Source organism: Ceratotherium simum, chromosome 25 (genome assembly GCF_057802395.1).
Source record: "Ceratotherium simum simum isolate JZ-2026a chromosome 25, ASM5780239v1, whole genome shotgun sequence".
In the NCBI taxonomy this organism is placed as follows: Eukaryota; Metazoa; Chordata; class Mammalia; order Perissodactyla; family Rhinocerotidae; genus Ceratotherium; species Ceratotherium simum.
Window position 1 is genome coordinate 27,533,702 of NC_141924.1, and position 19,286 is coordinate 27,552,987.

At 42.9% G+C, this 19,286-nt stretch overlaps 1 protein-coding gene across 3 annotated transcripts in view; it reads left to right on the forward strand.

The window, feature by feature from the left end:
• Positions 1–1,904: 1,904 nt before the first annotated feature.
• Positions 1,905–19,286, forward strand: part of TMCC3 (transmembrane and coiled-coil domain family 3) — a 71,262-nt gene continuing 53,880 nt past the window's right edge. Inside the window, exon 1 of one of the 3 annotated variants that reach the window (XM_087449097.1) lies at positions 1,905–2,103. Coding sequence is in view for 2 of the 3 variants with exons in the window: in XM_087449096.1 (XP_087305222.1) it covers positions 2,029–2,103 (75 nt within the window). In the remaining variant the exon portion in view is untranslated. The remainder of the gene's footprint in view (positions 2,104–19,286) is intronic. The other 2 variants (XM_087449096.1, XM_004417961.3) reach the window with 2 other exon arrangements.

Consider the following 19,286-nt stretch of genomic DNA (forward strand, 5'->3'; position numbering starts at 1 on the left):
AGATGTTCCTGCCTCAGGGCCTTTGTACTTGCTGTTCTTTGGGTCTGAAATGTTCATAAATCTACATCATTGGCTCTCTCACTTCTCAGGTGTCTGCTCAAATGTCACCTTATCATGGAGGCCTCTCTGGCCACCCTAGCTAAAATCTCTCACACACACACACACGCACGCACACATCCTAACATTTGTTATCTCTCTTCTCTGCTTTGAAGAACTTACCTGAAAAATTCTCTGGGCCTCGTGTATTTGTGTGTGTGTGTGTGTGTGTGTGTGTGTGCATTCAAGCACGCATGCACATGCAAATATTCCTGTGTAAAGTGTTGATTTGATTTCTTGAATGGTTTTAGGACTTTATCTGGGGTTTTCTATTTCTTCTTAAGTTAGTTTTAATAAGTTTACCAGTTTATCCTCTTTATTTAAAAATATATTTTATATTTTACTTTTTAAATAGTTAACATATGCACACAATTCAAGCATTCAAGTTTAAAAAGCATATATAATGAAAAATAAATCTCTCTCCCATCCCTGTCTCCTAGCTGCCTAGTTCCCCTCTCCTGCCATCAGTTTCGTGTCTGTTTCCCTAGTTTCTTGTTTATCCTCCCAGAAATATGCTGTGCATATATAAACACATATATGTATTCTGTTTTTACCTTAACAGTGGAATACCATATATATTATTCTGCACATTGCTTTTTTCACTTAACCATGTATATTGGAGATATTTTCATAGAGAGCTGCCTCATTCTAGTACAGTTACCTAATACTCCACTGGATGGACGTATCATCATTTACGTACTCAGTCTCCTTCTGAAGGACATTGCGTTGTTCTCAATCTTTGCAGCGGCCTTCTAACCAGTGTCCCTTGTGCTTCACACAGCTATCAGTGTATCTTCTTAAATTTCCATTCTGATATTGTCATTTCCCGGTTCGGAAACCTCCAGCAGCTGCCCAGTACCCACAGACTGGGCAGCACCACATGACTCCACCTACTTTTTCCATCATGTCCTGTTCCTGAAGACACCCCCTAAACTGATGACTTGAGGTTTCCAAATGTACCTTAATTTTTATGCCCAGTATTTTCCTTCAGCCTACACTACCCTCCCCATTCAACGCTTTGAAGGGGAGGAGCACATCTCTCTTCTTCTAGGCTGGTCAGATTGCACTGTGACTCCTCTCTGGAGCAGCTGCACTTTCAATATTTCAACCCCATGTTCCACTAGTACACCCTACATAACCAGACCAGGTGTTCGAAATGTTGGTTTAGGTAACATTTCATTTTCACCAGTCCTTTCTCTTCTAGACTCCAAATTCCTTGTGGGCAGGGACTACTCACTGGAAATACAGAATACTAAAATGAAAAGATATGTCTTGACTTTCAAGTGGCTTACAACATAAAGGTGAGCCAGACATGCAAAATTAAAATACACAGCATCGTAGGATCTTTGTTCAAGTGGAAGTGTGTTCTATGCTCAGTGGAATCATAAGAAAAACATAGGCTTTTTTTTTTTTTGTAATCTGTGGTCCCTAACCGAGGGTCTGGCACATGGTAGATGCCCAGTAAGTGCATGTTGAATAAAAGAGTAACATAAAAGAGGCATTTAAGGCAAGCCTCAACATCTTGCCAAAAATCCATCTTTTGTCATAAATATACAAATAAATCAACCAGTAGTGTAGATGTCGCTCATCTTTTGAGGAAAAAGAGGGTGGTGTGGGAGGGGATGGAATCAGGTTTCAGCAAGGGAAGGAGGCAGAGCGCGCGCACCTGGAGAAGGGTCTTGGGGACACCGCGGGGCGCGCAGGGGGAGGCGGGCACAGGGGAAGGGGGAGGAGACTCGCGCGTCCCTGCCCCGCCTCCCCCCACCCGCGGCGGTGGCGGCGCGGCGCAGGGCGGCCGCGCGGGAGTCGGCAACAGCTGCAGCGGCCCGCGCCGCCCCCTCGGCCGCGGCTCCCGGGGCCAGCGGAGCACGGCGGGCAGCTCGCGGCGCCGCGTGCCCGGGAGACGGAGAAGTGGCCAGCGCCGGCGCCAAGATGCCGGGCAGCGACACGGCGCTCACCGTGGACCGGACCTACTCCGACCCGGGCCGGCACGGCTGCAAGAGGCGGGTGAGCAGCGGGGGCGCCGGGCAGAGGGGCGAGGCCGGGTGGGCTCTGGCTCCGCGGTAACTAACTCGCGCCCGCCGCGTTTCGCCGCCGCCTCCCTCCCTCCCCTCTCCTGCTGCCCGGGTCCGGGCTTCCGCGACTCGGTCCGAACTGCAGGGGCTGGGAAGGGGGGCGTCGGAGCCCGGCCTGCGGCTCCGAGACCCCAGCTCCGCCGCCGGGGTGCGACGCAGAGCATAGCCCTGCGCGCCGTATCCCAACCCTGCGCCGCTCCTCGGTCCCCGCGCGCCTGTCCGGGGCGCCCAGGTCTCCCCGACGGCCCGCGCTCCGCCGCCCTCTCCGCCAGGGAGCGCCCGCACGCGTGGCACGCCGCCACCCGCCGCCCCGAGCCGCCGGTGGGACGGCCGCGCTCCCGCCGAATCGCCCTTGCTGCCGCCGCGCCTCCCCGCCCTCGGGGCAGGTGGCCGGAGCGCAGAGAGGCGGCGCGCGGGCCGCCCGTCTCCCGCGGCGCTGCGCCCGGCTCTGCCCGAGTAAAAAGTCAGTCTTGGCGCTGCTTCTCCGGAGTTTCGCCGTGCCGAGCGGGCGCCCTCTCCATTGTTTGCAGTGTAATTTGCTGTTGCTGATTTTGGCTGTGGGCGAAAATAGCTCTTCTGAGCCTGCAGCAGAGACGAGCCCTGTCGTGCATCAAAATAAAGACGGAGGCCGCAGCCCGAGCACTGGTCTCTCCGGGCCGAGGAAGCCTCCGCCCTCTCGGGGCTACCTTTGCCCTCCTGGGCTCTTGAATCGTCGAGGCTGGACGCGAGGCTCGGCACTCCCTTCTCCCCTTGGCTGATTGAAGTGCCGTTTCGAACAGCGCCGCCTCCCCCCTGGCATTTGTTCTGGCAGGAGATACCTGGAGTTGCTCCGGTGACTCCTCGCTTATCTGAGGGCTCAGGATTTCGGTGTCAGCCTCTTTGTGTAAAGTTCACGAGGCTGGAATCGTGCTTAGTGTCTGGACTGCCACCTCCAAGATCTAGAAGCCAACCGGATGGGAAAAGGAGCCATAGTGACAGAAATGTGGTGCGGCTCCTTGTGTAGGATTTGGGTGTTCACTCATAGTTCGGAGAAGTAATTCAATTACCCCCAGAGGTGAAGTAACCAGTCCCTGGTATGTTTACCGGTTTCGCCTTTCTCCTTTAGCATCCATCAGTCAAACAGAATGATTACAAATTTTTGCAGATTAAATCTATTTGGTGGAGTAGTACTAACTCCTACATCCACTCCACTCTCCTCTCCCCCTCAGAAGAATTCTCTTAGTTTTTGCACTTCATAACAATTCGTTATGAAAGGAACCAGAAAATCCATTTGGAAGAAAACATTAATGAAAGATCTTTGGTTACCTACAGTTAGAAGTATTTGGAAGGATGACTGCTGGTTAACACAGAGTTAACAAGGAAGAAAAGGTGATCTTTTTCTCATGCATTTGTAATTGGGGGAGTCTATAAAGTTCATGTTGCAGTTGACGGAAGAAATTTCAGACTTGAAGAAAGTGTGGAAGATTGGTTTCTCTTGTCACAGCTGTGATCATCTTTGTGTAAACAACAGGATCAGTAATCTTTGAGGGATGGATGGCTCATGGTGAGCTCATTTGAGTAATTTGGCAAAACTCACTTTTCAGAAGCTGTAGTAAAATGTTGGTGATAAAGTTTGTACCTCAGCTACTTAGCTGGAAAGTGGCAAAGCAAACATGTGACTTAATTGCATGCAGACTTTGTCTTTCCCATATCTGCCGTTGTTCCATTTCCACACCAGTCTTTTCTGTTAAAGTACCACACCCTTATGTGAAGGGGGTTCCTTATTTTCTTTAAAATTCTACTGACAGTTTTATAGCTACTACATTGTTTTATTAGAATGGAGATACGTGGTTTTTAAATAGACCATGTATTAAAACTGAGTTAGATGTTATATGTACTGATGTGTATATATTTTCTATTTTGCTGAGTATGATTTGCCGTGAGTTAACATCTGTGGCAGTCTTCCTCTGTTTTGTATGTGGGTCACTGCCACAGCATGGCTGCCAACAAGTGGTGTAGGTCTGTGCCCAGGAAGCGAACCCCGGCCACCTTTAAGTGAGCGTGCTGAACTTCACCACTAGGCTACTGGGCCGGCCCCTGTACTGATTATTTTAAAGTAGCTTATTGGGCAACTGATGTCTAATGTGGACTAGAAGAAATGAGACCCAGGAGGGCTAGAACTTGAGCAGACAGTGATCACAAGTTCTACAGCAGTGATGCTGAGATTCCCATTTAGGCTTCTTGACCATCTGCTTTTACGGAGTTCATTGTTGAGACATGGAAGAATAGAGAGAACTAGGGGAAATTTTGTAAACTCCTAAGGACTTTCCTCAAGTGGGGCTGATGTAATTTTGAGTCTGTCCTTATGGCGGCAATAAGCCTGCTGTAATGAAGGGAAGGCAGGAACAGTTTTCCTGTGCAGAAAATTAGATGATTATTAGATAATCAGCAGTAGTTGATTCTAGCACCTGTTTTCTGGAACTCAGATGTAGCTATGAGGACATATTTTTTCTACACTCGGAAAGTATGTGATGCAAAGGGAAAGCATCAAGCTGTATTAGGGTTTAATTTCTTGATGTCAGCCTCTCCTCGGCAATAAACCATCTAGTATAGGATTTTAAAAGAACCCTTTTGTGGACTCATTTGGTAAATTAGCTCCCCTGAAAACACCATGATGAAAACTGGAAGTGCTTGTGAAGAGTTGAGTAACTTTTCAGAGAGTCAGTTTTCTCCTAGGAAGGGGCTTAAGACTCTATAAGATCAAGTTCTTAGTTACTGAATGGTCATTTCTGAGTTCAGAGTGGATAGATACCCTGTTGAGATAACAGGGGAAATACACGTCTCTTACTGAGCTTGGTTAAGCCTTTGAGACTGGAATAATAATGAGGCAGTGTACTATTTTAACGTTACAGAAGTCTATTTTTACAGCCAGGTGGACTAACCTAGATTTTCTTTCCCCCTTCAGTGAAAATTTAATGTAACTAAGGAATTCTGTGATTGTCTCTAAGTTGAGAAGTCAAGATCATTCACATTTTTAAACTTCATCTGGGTAAAACTCAGAAATGGTGCATGTTAACTCGAGGCACGTAATATCCCTCTACTTTAAAAGAAAGCATACATAATTAGAATCCCACTTTCGTTTTCATGCCCTAGATAGTTAAAGCCTATCGTCTTTTTAGGAATACAGACAATCTGCTTTTTATACAGTAACTGGGTTTTATTAGCCAGTTATGGGTGAATCGAATTTTTGTTAATCGGTTGTGATTTTAAATATTCTAAAATGCCACTTTCACAGGCCGGCCCCGTGGCTTGGTGGTTGGGTGCGCGCTCCGCTGCTGGCAGCCTGGGTTCGGATCCCGGGCGCGCACCGACGCGCCGCTTCTCCGGCCATGCTGAGGCCGCGTCCCACGTGCAGCAACTGGAAGGATGTGCAGCTATGACATACAGCTGTCTACTGGGGCTTTGGGGGAAAAAAATAAATAAAATAAATAAATAAATAAATAAATAAAATGCCACTTTCAGCCGCTTGGGTATAGCGGTGAACAGCTGGGGCTCCGGGATCAGACCCGCCTGGATCATATTCTGGCTCTTCACACTTCCCAGCTGGCTGACGCAGGGGCAGGGTCTAACCTTTCTCAGCCTCCAGTTCCCCATCTATAAAAGAGGTGATAATAATCCTTCTGAGAGTGGTGGTGAGTCTTCAATAAGAGAGCATTTGTTAAAGGAAAAAAAAATGGTTTCGTGCCCTCAAGTGTTAGCTATTTTTATCCATGTGTAAGGTGAACAGTTTTTTTCTCCTTTTGGTACCACCACTAATTGGAACTGCTAGTCATCCTGAGTGCCCACCCTTCCCCCATCTCTAAACCATCAGTCATTCCATTGAGTCTTTCTTTGACATTTCTCTGGAATTGGTTCCTTCCTCCCATATCTCCCAGTCTTCTCCCACCTTAGTTTAGCCACTTACGACCAGGAAGAGATAACTGATACGTTAGCCTCCTCATTGCTCTATAATTCCATCAACTTCTGTTCCATCCTGCCTGCAAGGACCAGACTATTCTGCCTACAGAACCCCTTTCATTAGGCTAGCCCCTCCCCCCATACACGCCTTTTGTTAGTGCTGCTTATTAGTAGTGTGACCTTGGACCCTATAATCATCCTAAGTCTTAGTTTCCTCATCCACACCGTAGGGGTGTTGCCGGGAATAAATGCAGCAATGACTATAAAATGTCAGGTACACAGTAAGAACTCAGTAGATGATAGCCGTTTTTGTTATTACTATATAAGAAGTGTTCATAAGCTGGAAAATGGAAAGACTGCTAATTTGGTGAATAGAGACTTTTTTCTGGCATTTTTAGCATTTGTCCCTCCCTCCATCATATGTTCCTAATCACATTGATTGTTTACGTATGTGTCACATGTTTATAAACTATAGACACTGGCACTGTGAGAGCAAGAGGCGTCATTATTCCCCAGATACTTATTGAGCACCTTCTGTGTGCCAGTGGCTATTCTAGGCATTGGGAATATAATGGTGAATGAAACAGACAGTCTGGCCTCTCCAGAAGCTTAATATCTGATGATTATGTATTATTTGTACTTGTGGCCTCAGGAAATACCCTTCTGTTTTACAGGAGGGGATGATGATGACAAGTAAAAAGTCCCTAACATCTGAAGTAAAACCTGTGTTGGGCATGGGTGCGACTTGGAGTACACCTTTAGGTTCTGTGATTTGGAAATAGATCTAGAATGGCGTGATGAGTAATGGCCACGTCAGGGAGAGGAGTCTGTCCTAGCCCTTCTCACAGTGGAAATGGTTGGACAGCGATGTAATAAGCTGATGATCGCATGCTCACTTCCTGGGCAGGGACTAGAGTGGGTGAAGCAGACTTGTGTTGTAGGTGACACTGACCTGGGGGAGTGGTAAACCGAGTAGTTTGTGAGTACACTTCTAATCAGTGACTTGTTCTATTCTAAAGAGTTAATTAAAGGGACTGTAAATAATAAGTGTCTTGAGTCAGATTTTTCTTAAATTTAGGATGGATAGATTGATGTGGTGTGTATTTTTTGAGCTATGCTTTGCTGCCTGCTCACCGGTTCTCCCTTTAGAGGAGAACAAATTGCCAGCCACCACCAGCACACCCGCTTGTCACATCCGCTGTAGAGCACCAAGACAGCTGCTACCAAGTTGGATCTCGGGCTGTGTTTTGCTTCAGGCCCACTGCCTGAATTTCCGGGGCTGTTGTTAAGGTCAGAAATCAACCTAGTCCTTCTGGATGGAAACGGCCCCGTTTCTTGACTCAGGAGAGGCTGCAGCTTTCAGCTGTGCTGTTTCTTAATTGTATTTTTATGTTTTCAGTGGAGGGGGGTGGTGAGAAAGAAGGAAGAGAACCATGAATCACTGTACTATGAATCAGAGTGAGGACTTTACATTCCTTAGAAAAGGAACATCAGGATATATGATCTGTGCATAATCCAACCATTTCCACTGACTTAGTGGGGAGGGACGCTACTTAAAGGAAAACATAGTATAATTGATTGTTCCTCTGTAAGGAAGAAGAAAGAAGACAAATGAAAAGAAGAATGCAGTAACAATAACAACAATGATAGCTAACGTGAACTAATTCCTTTCTATACACCAGGCACTTTTGCTTGTACGTTAAGCATTTCAAATGCACTATCTCCACTTCAGAGGCACTGTCTCCTTAATCCTCACTGAATCTTATTTATAGTTCCATTTTACAGATGAGGGAGTTGAGGCCCAGGCAGTTTAAGTAGTTTGTCCAGGGTCCTGTGGCTATTAGGAAATGGTGGAGCTGGGATCTGATGTATTTAGATCTAATTCCAGAGCTTACATTTTAACCGTTTCTCTATCTTCTGCCTCTGAGGTGAATAATGGAGAGCAGCTCAGTCTTAATAAACTTGTCAAGTGCTTGGAGATGGATGTGCTCAACTTCTGCAGGGCACCTAGCCAAACTGTGTGTTTGAGATTCTTATGACATAGCGCTATGCCAGTCCTTTGCATGTAGTCATATGTACCCAGTAAACATTTGATGAATGAATGATTTAGAGTGATCATTGATGAACTTTTTATACCGCCTAGGATATAAGAATTTTGCCAGTAGTTTGGGGAAGTCTTAAAGGCTATTAAATAAGCTCATGATTTAAGAAATCATTAAAGAACCACCTTCTAGCCTGATATTTGGTCTCTGGAGAGTGGTCTGTGGAAGGACATAACAAGGGTGGTTCTTCCTGGTGACAGTTGAGTCACAGTCTGGCCTCACCAGATCTCCCTGTAGGACTTGAGCCTCACTGGACAGAGGCATGTGCTTCTCATACTGAAGGCAGAGAGCTGGAAAGTTAGACTCAAAGGCTTTACCATGTTAAAACTGGAAGGGAATTTAGACATTAACTCTAGACCATTCCATTTGCAGAAGTAGAGAAGTGACATCCAGCCATACTATAACCAGTGACATTATGTAACTAATACAGACTGATTAAGACTAACCATTATACCAGCTTCTCCTAAAAGAGAATTCCTTAAAAGAAAACTGCTTTAAATATCTTTAAATACCAAGTTAATTGCTGAGTTATGTGGGATAAACATCTTGAAATTAGGTAGAATGAGAATTTAAAATTATGTTCAGTAGAGAGTTGATGAACAGATTTAAAATTTTGTGAGTTTTCTAGGTGAAAAAAAAAGTGAATTTGAATGATTTAGTGTTAAGCTATTATCCTTCTGAATTTATTTCTAGATTTTTGGTGGGGCTGGGGCGAAGAGGGGTGACAATTCATGTATTGAGTATTTAGCTGCACTGATCTGCTGCCACTTTTTAAAAATTATCCTTGGGCCGGCCCTGTGGCTTAGCGGTTAAGTGCGCTTGCTCCACTACTGGCGGCCCGGGTTCGGATCCTGGGCGCACACCGACGCACCGCTTCTCCGACCATGCTGAGGCCGTGTCCCACATACAGCAACTAGAAGGATGTGCAACTATGACATACAACTATCTACTGGGGCTTTGGGGAAAAAAAGGGAGGAGGATTGGCAATAGATGTTAGCTCAGGGCCAGTCTTCCTCAGCAAAAAGAGGAGGATTGGCATGGATGTTAGCTCAGGGCTGATCTTCCTCACAAAAAAAAAAAAATTATCCTTTCTGAGATCCCCTTTATTGTCGTTTTTTTTTTTTAAAATAGTTTTGAAAAATGAGTTCTTTGCCTTTTTCTTTTATTATTTATTTTATTTATTTTTTTGAGTTCTTCTTTGTCCTGACCTTCCCCCTCTTGGGATAGGATATTGGGAAGAAACAACATGGCAGATGCGTAAGTCAAGGAATATATCATGTATGTATTTAACCTAGAATTCAACCGGAGTCTTCTCTTGCCTCTGAAGCTCTCTATTCCTGTGCATCTCTCACTGAGAGCATCTTCCAGCGCTGAGTGTCTTTAGTATATATAATTTTCATACAATACAGCCCCTGAACACAAACCAAACACATCATCTTGTTCTTAACCAAAGAAGCAATCGTCTGCTCCGACATGGGGCGGGGGGGTGGGGGTGGAGACAGGAGCAGGATCCAGTGGCCTGTTGAGAGATGGCACATCCAGTCCCAGTCCCCAGTGAAGTGCCTCCTGAGGGAAAGTCTCTGTGATTTCTGCCTTACACGCTGACTAGAGAGCCCAACACTGGAGTAAGGTGTGGCTTTACCACATAATACAAGACATTTCTACCTAGATGTTCCACAAGCACTTCAGAGTCTGTATGTCACACTTCATTCATTCTCTCAATCCCCCCTCCCATTCCTGGTTAATACTTTTCCCGTACAGCCAGCCAATCCCCAGACCAGATGCCTGGGAAGCTCCCTCCATCATCCCCCGTACCCACTACATCCAATGGTTCACTTCTTACATTTTCCCAACCAGCTTTTCCTCTTTATCCCTCACTGCACTCCCTTAGTGTACTTCTGGATTTGAGGACTGGTGAAGGGTTAATGGTATGGACTCTGGAGTCATACTTGAATGTCAACTCCTCCACTTAGCAGCCGCTGGTGTTAGGAAACCCGTCAGGGCATTTGTTCTGACGTTGAGTCACTCGTCTGCCACAGTTTCCCACACTTCAGTCATGCCCACACCTCCTACACAGAGCCTCATACCGCCTGTACTGTTATTTACTTAATATTTCCAAATCAATTCGCTTCTTAAAACTTAAATTTATTTTTCACGTGTCAATGTTGCTATTCTAACTAAATATTTTCTGAGCCGTTGAGGCCCGTGGTACCAGATTAAACAGAAGATGAGCAAATGGCTGGGGCTCCGTTAGAGAGTTCTTAGCACTAGACAGAGACTTTCTGCTGGGTCAAATCAACTGGATTGGATGGAGGATTGTTTCTAAGGGAATAACTCGCTCACTGTGATTCTGTGTTATTTATTGCTTTCATTTTATGCCACCTTAAATAATCCAGAACCATTTGGGAAAACACTGGTCTTAATCTCTCATCTCTCCTCATTCCTTTATGAAATACTTCTTTTAGACCCATGGCCTAGAAGATGCTTAGAAATATTTTTTTCATGGATTGTGAAAATTTGGGTCATTGAATGTTTCAGGATGAACAAAAGCCCACTCTGGTGAGTTGAAGACAGTCTTGTCTGGGTAGGAATACTTGGAAGAGGTTGGGAAAATGAGAGCTGTGCCTGTTCCAGGCTGTGTCTCTAGTCTTCTGATGACCTGAGAGACACTGAGGCAATGGAAGGCCTTAGGCTAAAGAGTGGAACATCCAGAAGATGTGGATTCTTTGGGAATTGCAGGCAAGGACAGAAAGTGGGTAGAGAAGACATTTAAGCTCTGTGTTTTTCTGAAGTAAAGTTGGTTCTAATTAAGACGTGTATGTAGGCTTGTTGTAGTATAAGGAAATTAAATGGTGCCTTGAGCTGCAGCCTCTCACAGAAATTTTGATATAAGCACTTGTCCAAAAATAAAATATACCCATACCTCAATATATTTACTCCAGTGTGTGCAAAATTGTGTTGGGGCCAAAAATCCCTTTTTTACATCTTCATAAAGATATTGTCATAATCCAGAAGGCCTGGAACTCTAGAGAGTCAGTCGTGTACTATTTAAATCTCACTAATTGGAACAGGTGGCCTCTATTTGAGACTGAATCACTAGTTGGCATAGATTTTAATTTATCTGAAAATATGAGGCCCATTCAGTAAGAGCTGTTCGGGCTGTGTATTGGCATCAGGCAAAGCACTTGAAAGCTTCGACCATTAAAAGCACAGAGAACTGGAGGAAAATAGAAGAAATGCAGCTTAGTGGTTGGCTCCTTTGATTCCATTCTTAAATGTTGGGTGTAGAGCTAGTGAAGGAATATGATCGAGTGAAGGATGTCCAGAGGCTTGAGGGGGCTACTTGTAAATATTTCTCCAGATGAGGAAAATGTCGTTTAAGTATCTCATTTGAATCCACCCCATAAAATGGCATGGTTCAAGAGGACTGGATGCTGTGCTCATGTTTTTTATGAGGAGGGGTGTGTCTGGGCGATTCAGTTTACTGCAAGGGCTCAAGTTGAGACACAGTAAGACACCTCTCATAAAATCAGAGATGGTCTCCGGATTATGAAGACTTCTCCAACTGGACCACTCCTTTATTTTTACAGTAAATGTATGCTTTGTATAGTGTCTTGTCAATTTCTTGCTTGAAATTCTTCAACAGCACAGAATCCCAGTTTCATAGCCTCACACCCAGAGTCTTCCGTCTGACCTTTGACGTTCACCCACTCTCAGACCTTGAGCTGTGTCCTTCATTATGGACTCCCACGCGTCTGCTCTGTGCCTGTGGCCACCTGCTCCATCCTCTTGCATGGGGATGGTTGTGTTCTTTTTATCTAGGCATGGAGCCTGGTACATAGTTGGAGTTTTGTAAATACTGACAAAATGAGTGAATGTGGGTATGTTGTGAAATTGCGCTGTGGGCCTTGAGAAGCTGCAAAACATATTCTACTCTTGATCTATATCAATGTAAATTAATCTACCCTGTTTTAATTGCTGTGCAGGATTCCATTGTGTATGGGTATTCCATAATTTATTTAACCATTTCCTTATTAAAGGACACCTATATTGCTTTCAGTCTTTGGTTGTTACAGACACTTCAGTGACTGCGCTTGGACATGTTTCATTTTGCACATGTGAAGAATGTTAGTGGGCTAAATTATTAAAATGGAATTGCTCAGCAAAGTGTATGTTCATTTTAAATTATGATATCACCAAACTGAACACTGTACCTATTCTGTGTCAGCACTAGGAGCTGGGGGTGCAGCAGTGAACAAAAGTGACACCAGTTTATATAACCATCAGTGTATGAACATGTCTCAACTCACATCTTTCTGACAGTGTCTGGTAAAGTTTTTTGATCCTTGCCAAGCTGACGGGGGAAAACTGGTAGCTCATTTTTATTTATATTTTTCCTAATACAAATGAGGTTGATCATATTTTTTTTAATTTTTATTTTGAAATAATTACAGACCCACAGGAAGTTGTAAAAAAAATAGGACAAGGATGTCCCGTGTACTCCTCACCCAGATTATCCCAATGGTCACATCTTATGTAACTGTAGTGCAGTAGGTTGATCATATTTCCACATACTTAAGAAACATTTGTCTGTGTTGTGAATGATCTGTTTTTATATTCTGGCCATTTATCAATTAGGTTATTAATCTTTTAAATTGATTTTTAGAAGTTTTTTACTTATTTAGTAAGTTGTTTTGAACATTTTTTCCAGTTTGTCGTTCCTGACTCTCTTAATTTTTACTGCTGTGTAGTTGCAAATTTAGCAGCTTAAAACAAGACCCGTTTATCATCTCACAGTTTCCATGGGCCAGGGGTCCAGGCACAGCTTGCCTGTGTCCTCTGTCAAAGTTTCATCAGCCTGAAATCAAGGTGTCAGCCAGGACTGCAGTCTTGTCTGAGGCTTAGCATCCTTTTCCAAGCTCACTGGCTGTTGACTGAATTAAGTTCCTTGGAGCTGTAGGACTGAGGCCATCAGCCCTGAGACTGCCCATTGTTCCCTGCCATGTGGCCCTTTCCACGACATGGTAGTTTGTTTCTTCATGGCCAACAGGAGAGCATCCCTGTTGCATTTTGTCTCTTACCTTTGGACCCTCTTTTAAAGGGCTCGCCTGATTAGGCCAGGCCCACCCTCATACTCCACCTTTTGATTAAAGTCAACTGATTAGGAACCTTAATTATGTCTGCAAAATTCTTTCACCTTTGCTATATAACATAACTTAATCATGGGAGTGAAATCCCATCTTATTCACAAGTCTTGCTCACACACAAGAGGCGGGTATCATACATACAGGGTGTGTACACCAATGGGTGGGAATCTTGGGGGCCATCTTAGAATTCTGCCTACCACACTGACTTAGTGATGTTTTGTGTGTGCTGAGCACAGAGCTAGCATATAGTGAACACTAGATAAATATTAACCAGACTTTGCCATGAAGAAATTTTAAAATTTTAGGGCTTATAGGTTTGTGTCATTCTTAGAATGGCCTTTCGTATTTTGAGATTGTTTAAAAAACCAAAACACCATGTTCTTCTAATACATTTTATGATTTTTATATATTTTAGTCTTTGATCCAGTTAGAATTTGATTCCCTTTCAGATGTCTACCCAGTTATTCCTGCACCATTTTTTGCATAGTTACCTCTTTTTAAAAATATACTGCTGCCCATATGTATAGTTTTATTTTTATAAATTTCTTCTTTTCTCTAGGTTTTAAAACTCTTGAACTCAAAGGTTGTAATTTTGGTGCATTTATTCTGGACTGATGTACCCCAATTTCTTCTTTTCTCTAGGTTTTAAAACTCTTGAACTCAAAGGTTGTAATTTTGGTGCATTTATTCTGGACTGATATCCCCCAATTTCTTCTTTTCTCTAGGTTTTAAAACTCTTGAACTCAAAGGTTGTAATCTTGGTGCATTTATCCTGGACTGATATCCCCCTTCCCTGCTCCTCAAACCTGGATTTGAAATGAGCATTTTGAGAACTCTCACTCACACGTTTAGAAACTTTCAAACAGGCATGATCCCAGTGTCATTCACACTAAAGAAAGACCAAAAGATACAGGGGAGGAGATGGCAAAATTTTTTTTTTTTTAATTTATTTTCAATTCTCTAAACTAAATGCTCTCTAAACTAACCTCTCAACAAGTTCTGTTTTATATAGAGTCCTGCCCTTCCACAAGTTTGCAAAAGCTGGTACAGTATGAAGAATCTGTGTGGTGGTTTCCCACACCCCCATTACTGTCTTAATCACTCGTGGTCTGCCATCCCAGCTAGGAAGGTAGAAGAGTCGGAACCCAGCCTACCTTTGTGCTCTGCGGGCCTGCAGACCACTTCCCACTTGCATTCCTCTCACTTAGTAAATATGGTGAGCACCCTGTGCTGGACTTGGTCCTGGGAAATTTAAGTTGATTTGTCACTCATGTCATTAACATGAGTGACAATGAAGACAACTTTTCAGTCCAAGATTTCAGGTTTGTAGGTAATAAGCTGTTTCTTTATTTGGCTTAATTATCCTTACTTGTGAGTTACCCCTGTGGCTTGCTAAATAAATAGATATTTAGTAGTTGTTATATGTACCTCTGTTAATTATTGAGAGGTCCACTTGCCTTGTAATCTCTGCATCTGACAGAGAGGGAGGTTAAAACTGTCGTCTGTGCCCAGAAACTAACACTTGAGCGTATTAATGGTGAATGAATGTGTTTTTATTACATGTGCTTTCGTTTGGGAAAGGCACCATGCTTGTAGAAACCTCCTGACTTAAGCAAATTATCAAGAAATACGTGTTGTATAAGCCAGCCGAAGTTTATCTCATGTGCTGAGCAGTTTAGAGGTACTCACTGAATTGGTGTCTGTTGGGCCTGTGGGCACCAAGTTGAAGTGAGAGTCTTCTTTCCTTCCAGTGGCTCAGTTACGTCCTGTTAGCGCTTGGGGAGCTGTGAGGGTTTTTCTTTATACCAAATTATTATCTGTGTCTAGCACCTAGAAATGCTCTACTGTTTGGGTGAGTGGGAGCATATTCAATTCTCTTGAGAAATTTGACTAGCATTCTGGCCATGTAAAATGATCTAACGGCAGGAAAGTTTTTGAAATACTGGGGGCTCAAATTAAGCTCTCATTTTTAAAGAAAGACTTAAAACGAGAGCTCTTCAGCCTTGTTGCCATTTAAGGGCCATTTTGCAAACTGAGGCCACTATTCCAACAGACCTTTTCTTTTGGAACTTTTATTTCTTTGGGGAGATAGTCTTGTATTGATATGGCTTTCTTTAAATTAAATGTTGATGCCTTCTGATGTTTTTGATATAATTTGTTGCACATTTGGGATAATTTTAATGGTAACAGATTCATAAATAAGAATAAAACATAATACTGTTGAAAGACAAGGAGACACTAAATCTGTATACAAAGATTATGTTTTCTGATACTTTGGACTGTTCAGAAATCACAGTTACTTTGTTAGCAAATAATTCTTTAAAATAATTATTCCTTAGTTTATTTACACAGTAGCCTAAAACGAGCCTGGATGTTTTTCTAGGGCAGCTTGCTTATTAAACTCTCAGGGGATTTTAATTTTCTTATGTTTATGCTTGCTTTGGTTGTTGAATTTAGTTTAAGGTTGAAGTTAATGTCCTATGGAAGTAAATGCAGTGACATCAGATTCCGAAATTATAAGGTAATGAAGTGGCCCATCAGAAACAGCAGCGTACACCATATTTAAAAAGTAAACCAGAGTCACAAAGGGGAGAATGTTCTGAGCATGAGGAAAACCTGTATCAAATCATTAACCAAATAGTTCTGGTTAAAAAGTTAGTAGACAAATTTATTTTTAATTACTAAATGCTTCAAACATGGAAAAAACATTAAAATTTATGATACTCATATACTTACCTCCTAGATTTAACAGATGTTAACATTTTTCCGTGTTGGCATCATATTTCTGTCACTTGTTTTTAAGAAAGAAATGGTCCCAGATACAGCTATCTGGATTGCTTCTCCCTTCCTACTTTCTCAGAGGTATCCATAACCTGAAATTGTTGTGTTTCATTCCTTTGATTGTTTTTATACGTTGGATGAATCCATAAGCAATATACAGTAGTGTTTCTTATATTAAATATTTATATAAATGGCATCTCTTTTGTAATTTGCTATTTTTTTGACATAGTGTTTTTAAAATTTATCCTACTTCATTCCCATTTTTTTCTGCTGTACATTATTCCTGCTGTACATTTATTTCTGCTGTACATTATTATGAATAAAGCAGAGTGTGTTTATAGCCATTCTCCTAATGGTGGACAGGTATGTTGACTCTGAGAAGGTCTGTATACTCGTGGGAGGGTTTCTCTAGGGAAGATACCTGCAAGTGACGTTACTGGGGCAGAGGAAAAAGAATATCTTCAACTTTACCATCTGTTCTTTTTTTTTTTTTTTTCTTTTTAAAGATTTTATTTATTTTTTCCCCCCAAAGCCCCAGTAGATAGTTGTATGTCATAGCTGCACATCCTTCTAGTTGCTGTATGTGGGACTCGGCCTCAGGATGGACGGAGAAGTGGTGCCTCGGTGCGCGCCCAGGATCCGAACCCGGGCCACCAGCATCGGAGCGCGCGCACTTAACCACCAAGCCACGGGGCCGGCCCTACCATCTGTTCTTAAGTAGCTTTGTCAAGTGGTTGTACTTATAAGAGTGATTTTTTTTTAAAACAGTTTTATTTATTTATTATTTTTTTTGTGAGGAAGATCAGCCCTGAGCTAACATCCATGCTAATCCTCCTAAGAGTGATTTTTTTAAAGCCACATTTAATATCTGTCAGAGAAAATTTTCTTAATGATGCTAGATTTTGTGTAGATGTTGAATAATATTTGTTTACAGTTTGTGTGCATTTTAATTTTGCCTGACAGCTAATATAAAGCTATTTTGAATTTCCTAGTAGGCAGTTTTTTGGACCTTGTCAGGAATTTGGCATCTTTACTTTGGTTAATGTCTATAAAAGCTGATGTGTTAATATTTTATTTATTGAGATATAATTTACATACAGTAGAGCTCCTCTTTTTAAGTGTACAGTTCTGTGAATTACGACAAACACAGTCTTGTAACTGTCATCCAGTTAAGACAGAATATTTCCATCACCCCTGAAAAATTTCCTCTTGCCCCTTTATAATCAGTCCTCTCTCTGCTGTCCTCAGCCCCAGCAGCCATTGATCTGATTTCTGTCCTTAGGATTTTGCCTTTTCCAGAATGCAGTATAAATGGAATCAAACAATATGTAGCTTTTTAAATTTTTTTTTTTTGGTGAGGAAGATTGACCCTGAGCTAACATCTGTTGCCCATCTTCCTCTTTCTGCCAGAGGAAGACTGTCGCTGAGCTAACATCTGTGCCAGTCTTCCTATGTTTTTTTTTGGTATGTGGGACACTACCACAGCATATCATGGTGAGCGGTATGTAGGTCTGCGCCCAGGATCCGAACCCTGGGCTGCCGAAGCGGAGTGCGCAAACCTAGCCACTATGCCGCCGGGCCAGCCCCAGTATGTAGCCTTTCTGAGTGAGGCTTCTTTCACTCAGCGTAATGCGTTTGAGATTCCTCCATGCTGTGGCATGTGTCAGTGGTTCGTTCCTTTTTGTTGATATGGAGTGTCAGTATATTTTGAGGAGTACTGGAGTATGCATGTATGAACAGAGATGAAACATGACTTAAATCCCACGCCTCTCATGTGACTGAATTTATCTCAGTTTTTCTCGTGTCACTACCAACAGCATTATGAAAAGTTTAGAACGTCAGTTTCCACAGTTAGAAAGTACATTAATTTGTAATCTTGTTACTTTTTAAATGTTTTTGTTACTATAGCATAAAATGTTAAACATTAAATATTATTGTGTATAATACATGAAATTAGGGCCAGTGTTCTATGTCTTAACCTAGTGGGTTTTGTATATTTGTACATATTTCTGGGGGAGAAGCTCCATAGCTTTCTTTGGAACAGTTCTCAGTGGTGGCAGGTGACCTTTAAAAAAGAGGAAGAACCGCTGTTCTAACGTAAGCCCTCGTTTCAGAATTAAAACCATCAATTTATGGAAGTTATTTACTGACATGCCAAGAAGTCATGCTTTTGTGTTGATTGAAAAAGTTTACAAAATATATGTACATGAGATGCCATTTTTCTTTATAAAGTAGCACATACAAATAGAATATTAATAAAGCTGGCATAAGTGAGTAGTTCTACCGGCACTACTACAAAGGCTTCACGTGGGTTAACAGAATTCTTACAACAGTACCAAAAAGTAGGTACAATTATCCTCATTTTATTGGTGAAGAACTGAGGCTCAAACAGGGGTAAATGGCTTGTGCAAGATCATACCGCTAAGAAATGAAAAGGCTAGAACTTGAAGCCGGGTTGGTCTGCATTCCAGAGCCTTTTGCCGCTAACCATTAGGCAGAACTGCCTCAACATCTGAAAGGATAGCGACACAGAAACCCAAGTGTAGACACCGGTTACCTCTGGGTAGCAGAATGATGAGTGCTTTATTTTTCTTCCTCTGGCTTTTTGGTATTTTCATAGCTTTTCTAAAACAAACATGTTTTGCAATTAAATGTAGCTAAATGATGAGCAGCCTTTGTCCTGAGAAGGAGAAGATAAATCACAGTGATGCTGTAGCTTTGTGATTTGCTCTTCATTTTGCCCCAGTCTGGGGAAGGGTCAGTGGTCAAGACACGTGACCACAGTGATGGACACGAGTAGCAGCGCTGGGTATTAGGGATCCCAGGCTGCACACCCTGGAGTGTGGATCTGGAATCCTCCCCTGGCTTTCTTCTCAGGCAGGGCTGATTTGAAGCAGACTAGGCCCAAACTCGAGATCTCAGTAGAGAACATAAGGAGAGGCTGCCTTACCCCAGAGCTCCCTTCATTGTCCCGAGTGCTTCATTGTGTGCCCAGCGCTGTGCTAGGCCCCAAGATCAGGCAGGTGTAGGCACTAGCCTGGAGGAGCTCAGGCTGGGGAGGACAGACCTGCAGGCAGGTAATGACTGCTCCAGGGAGCCCTGGCCTCACATGGACCCTTCTGGAAAGAACTGACGCAGAGCCCACCCTG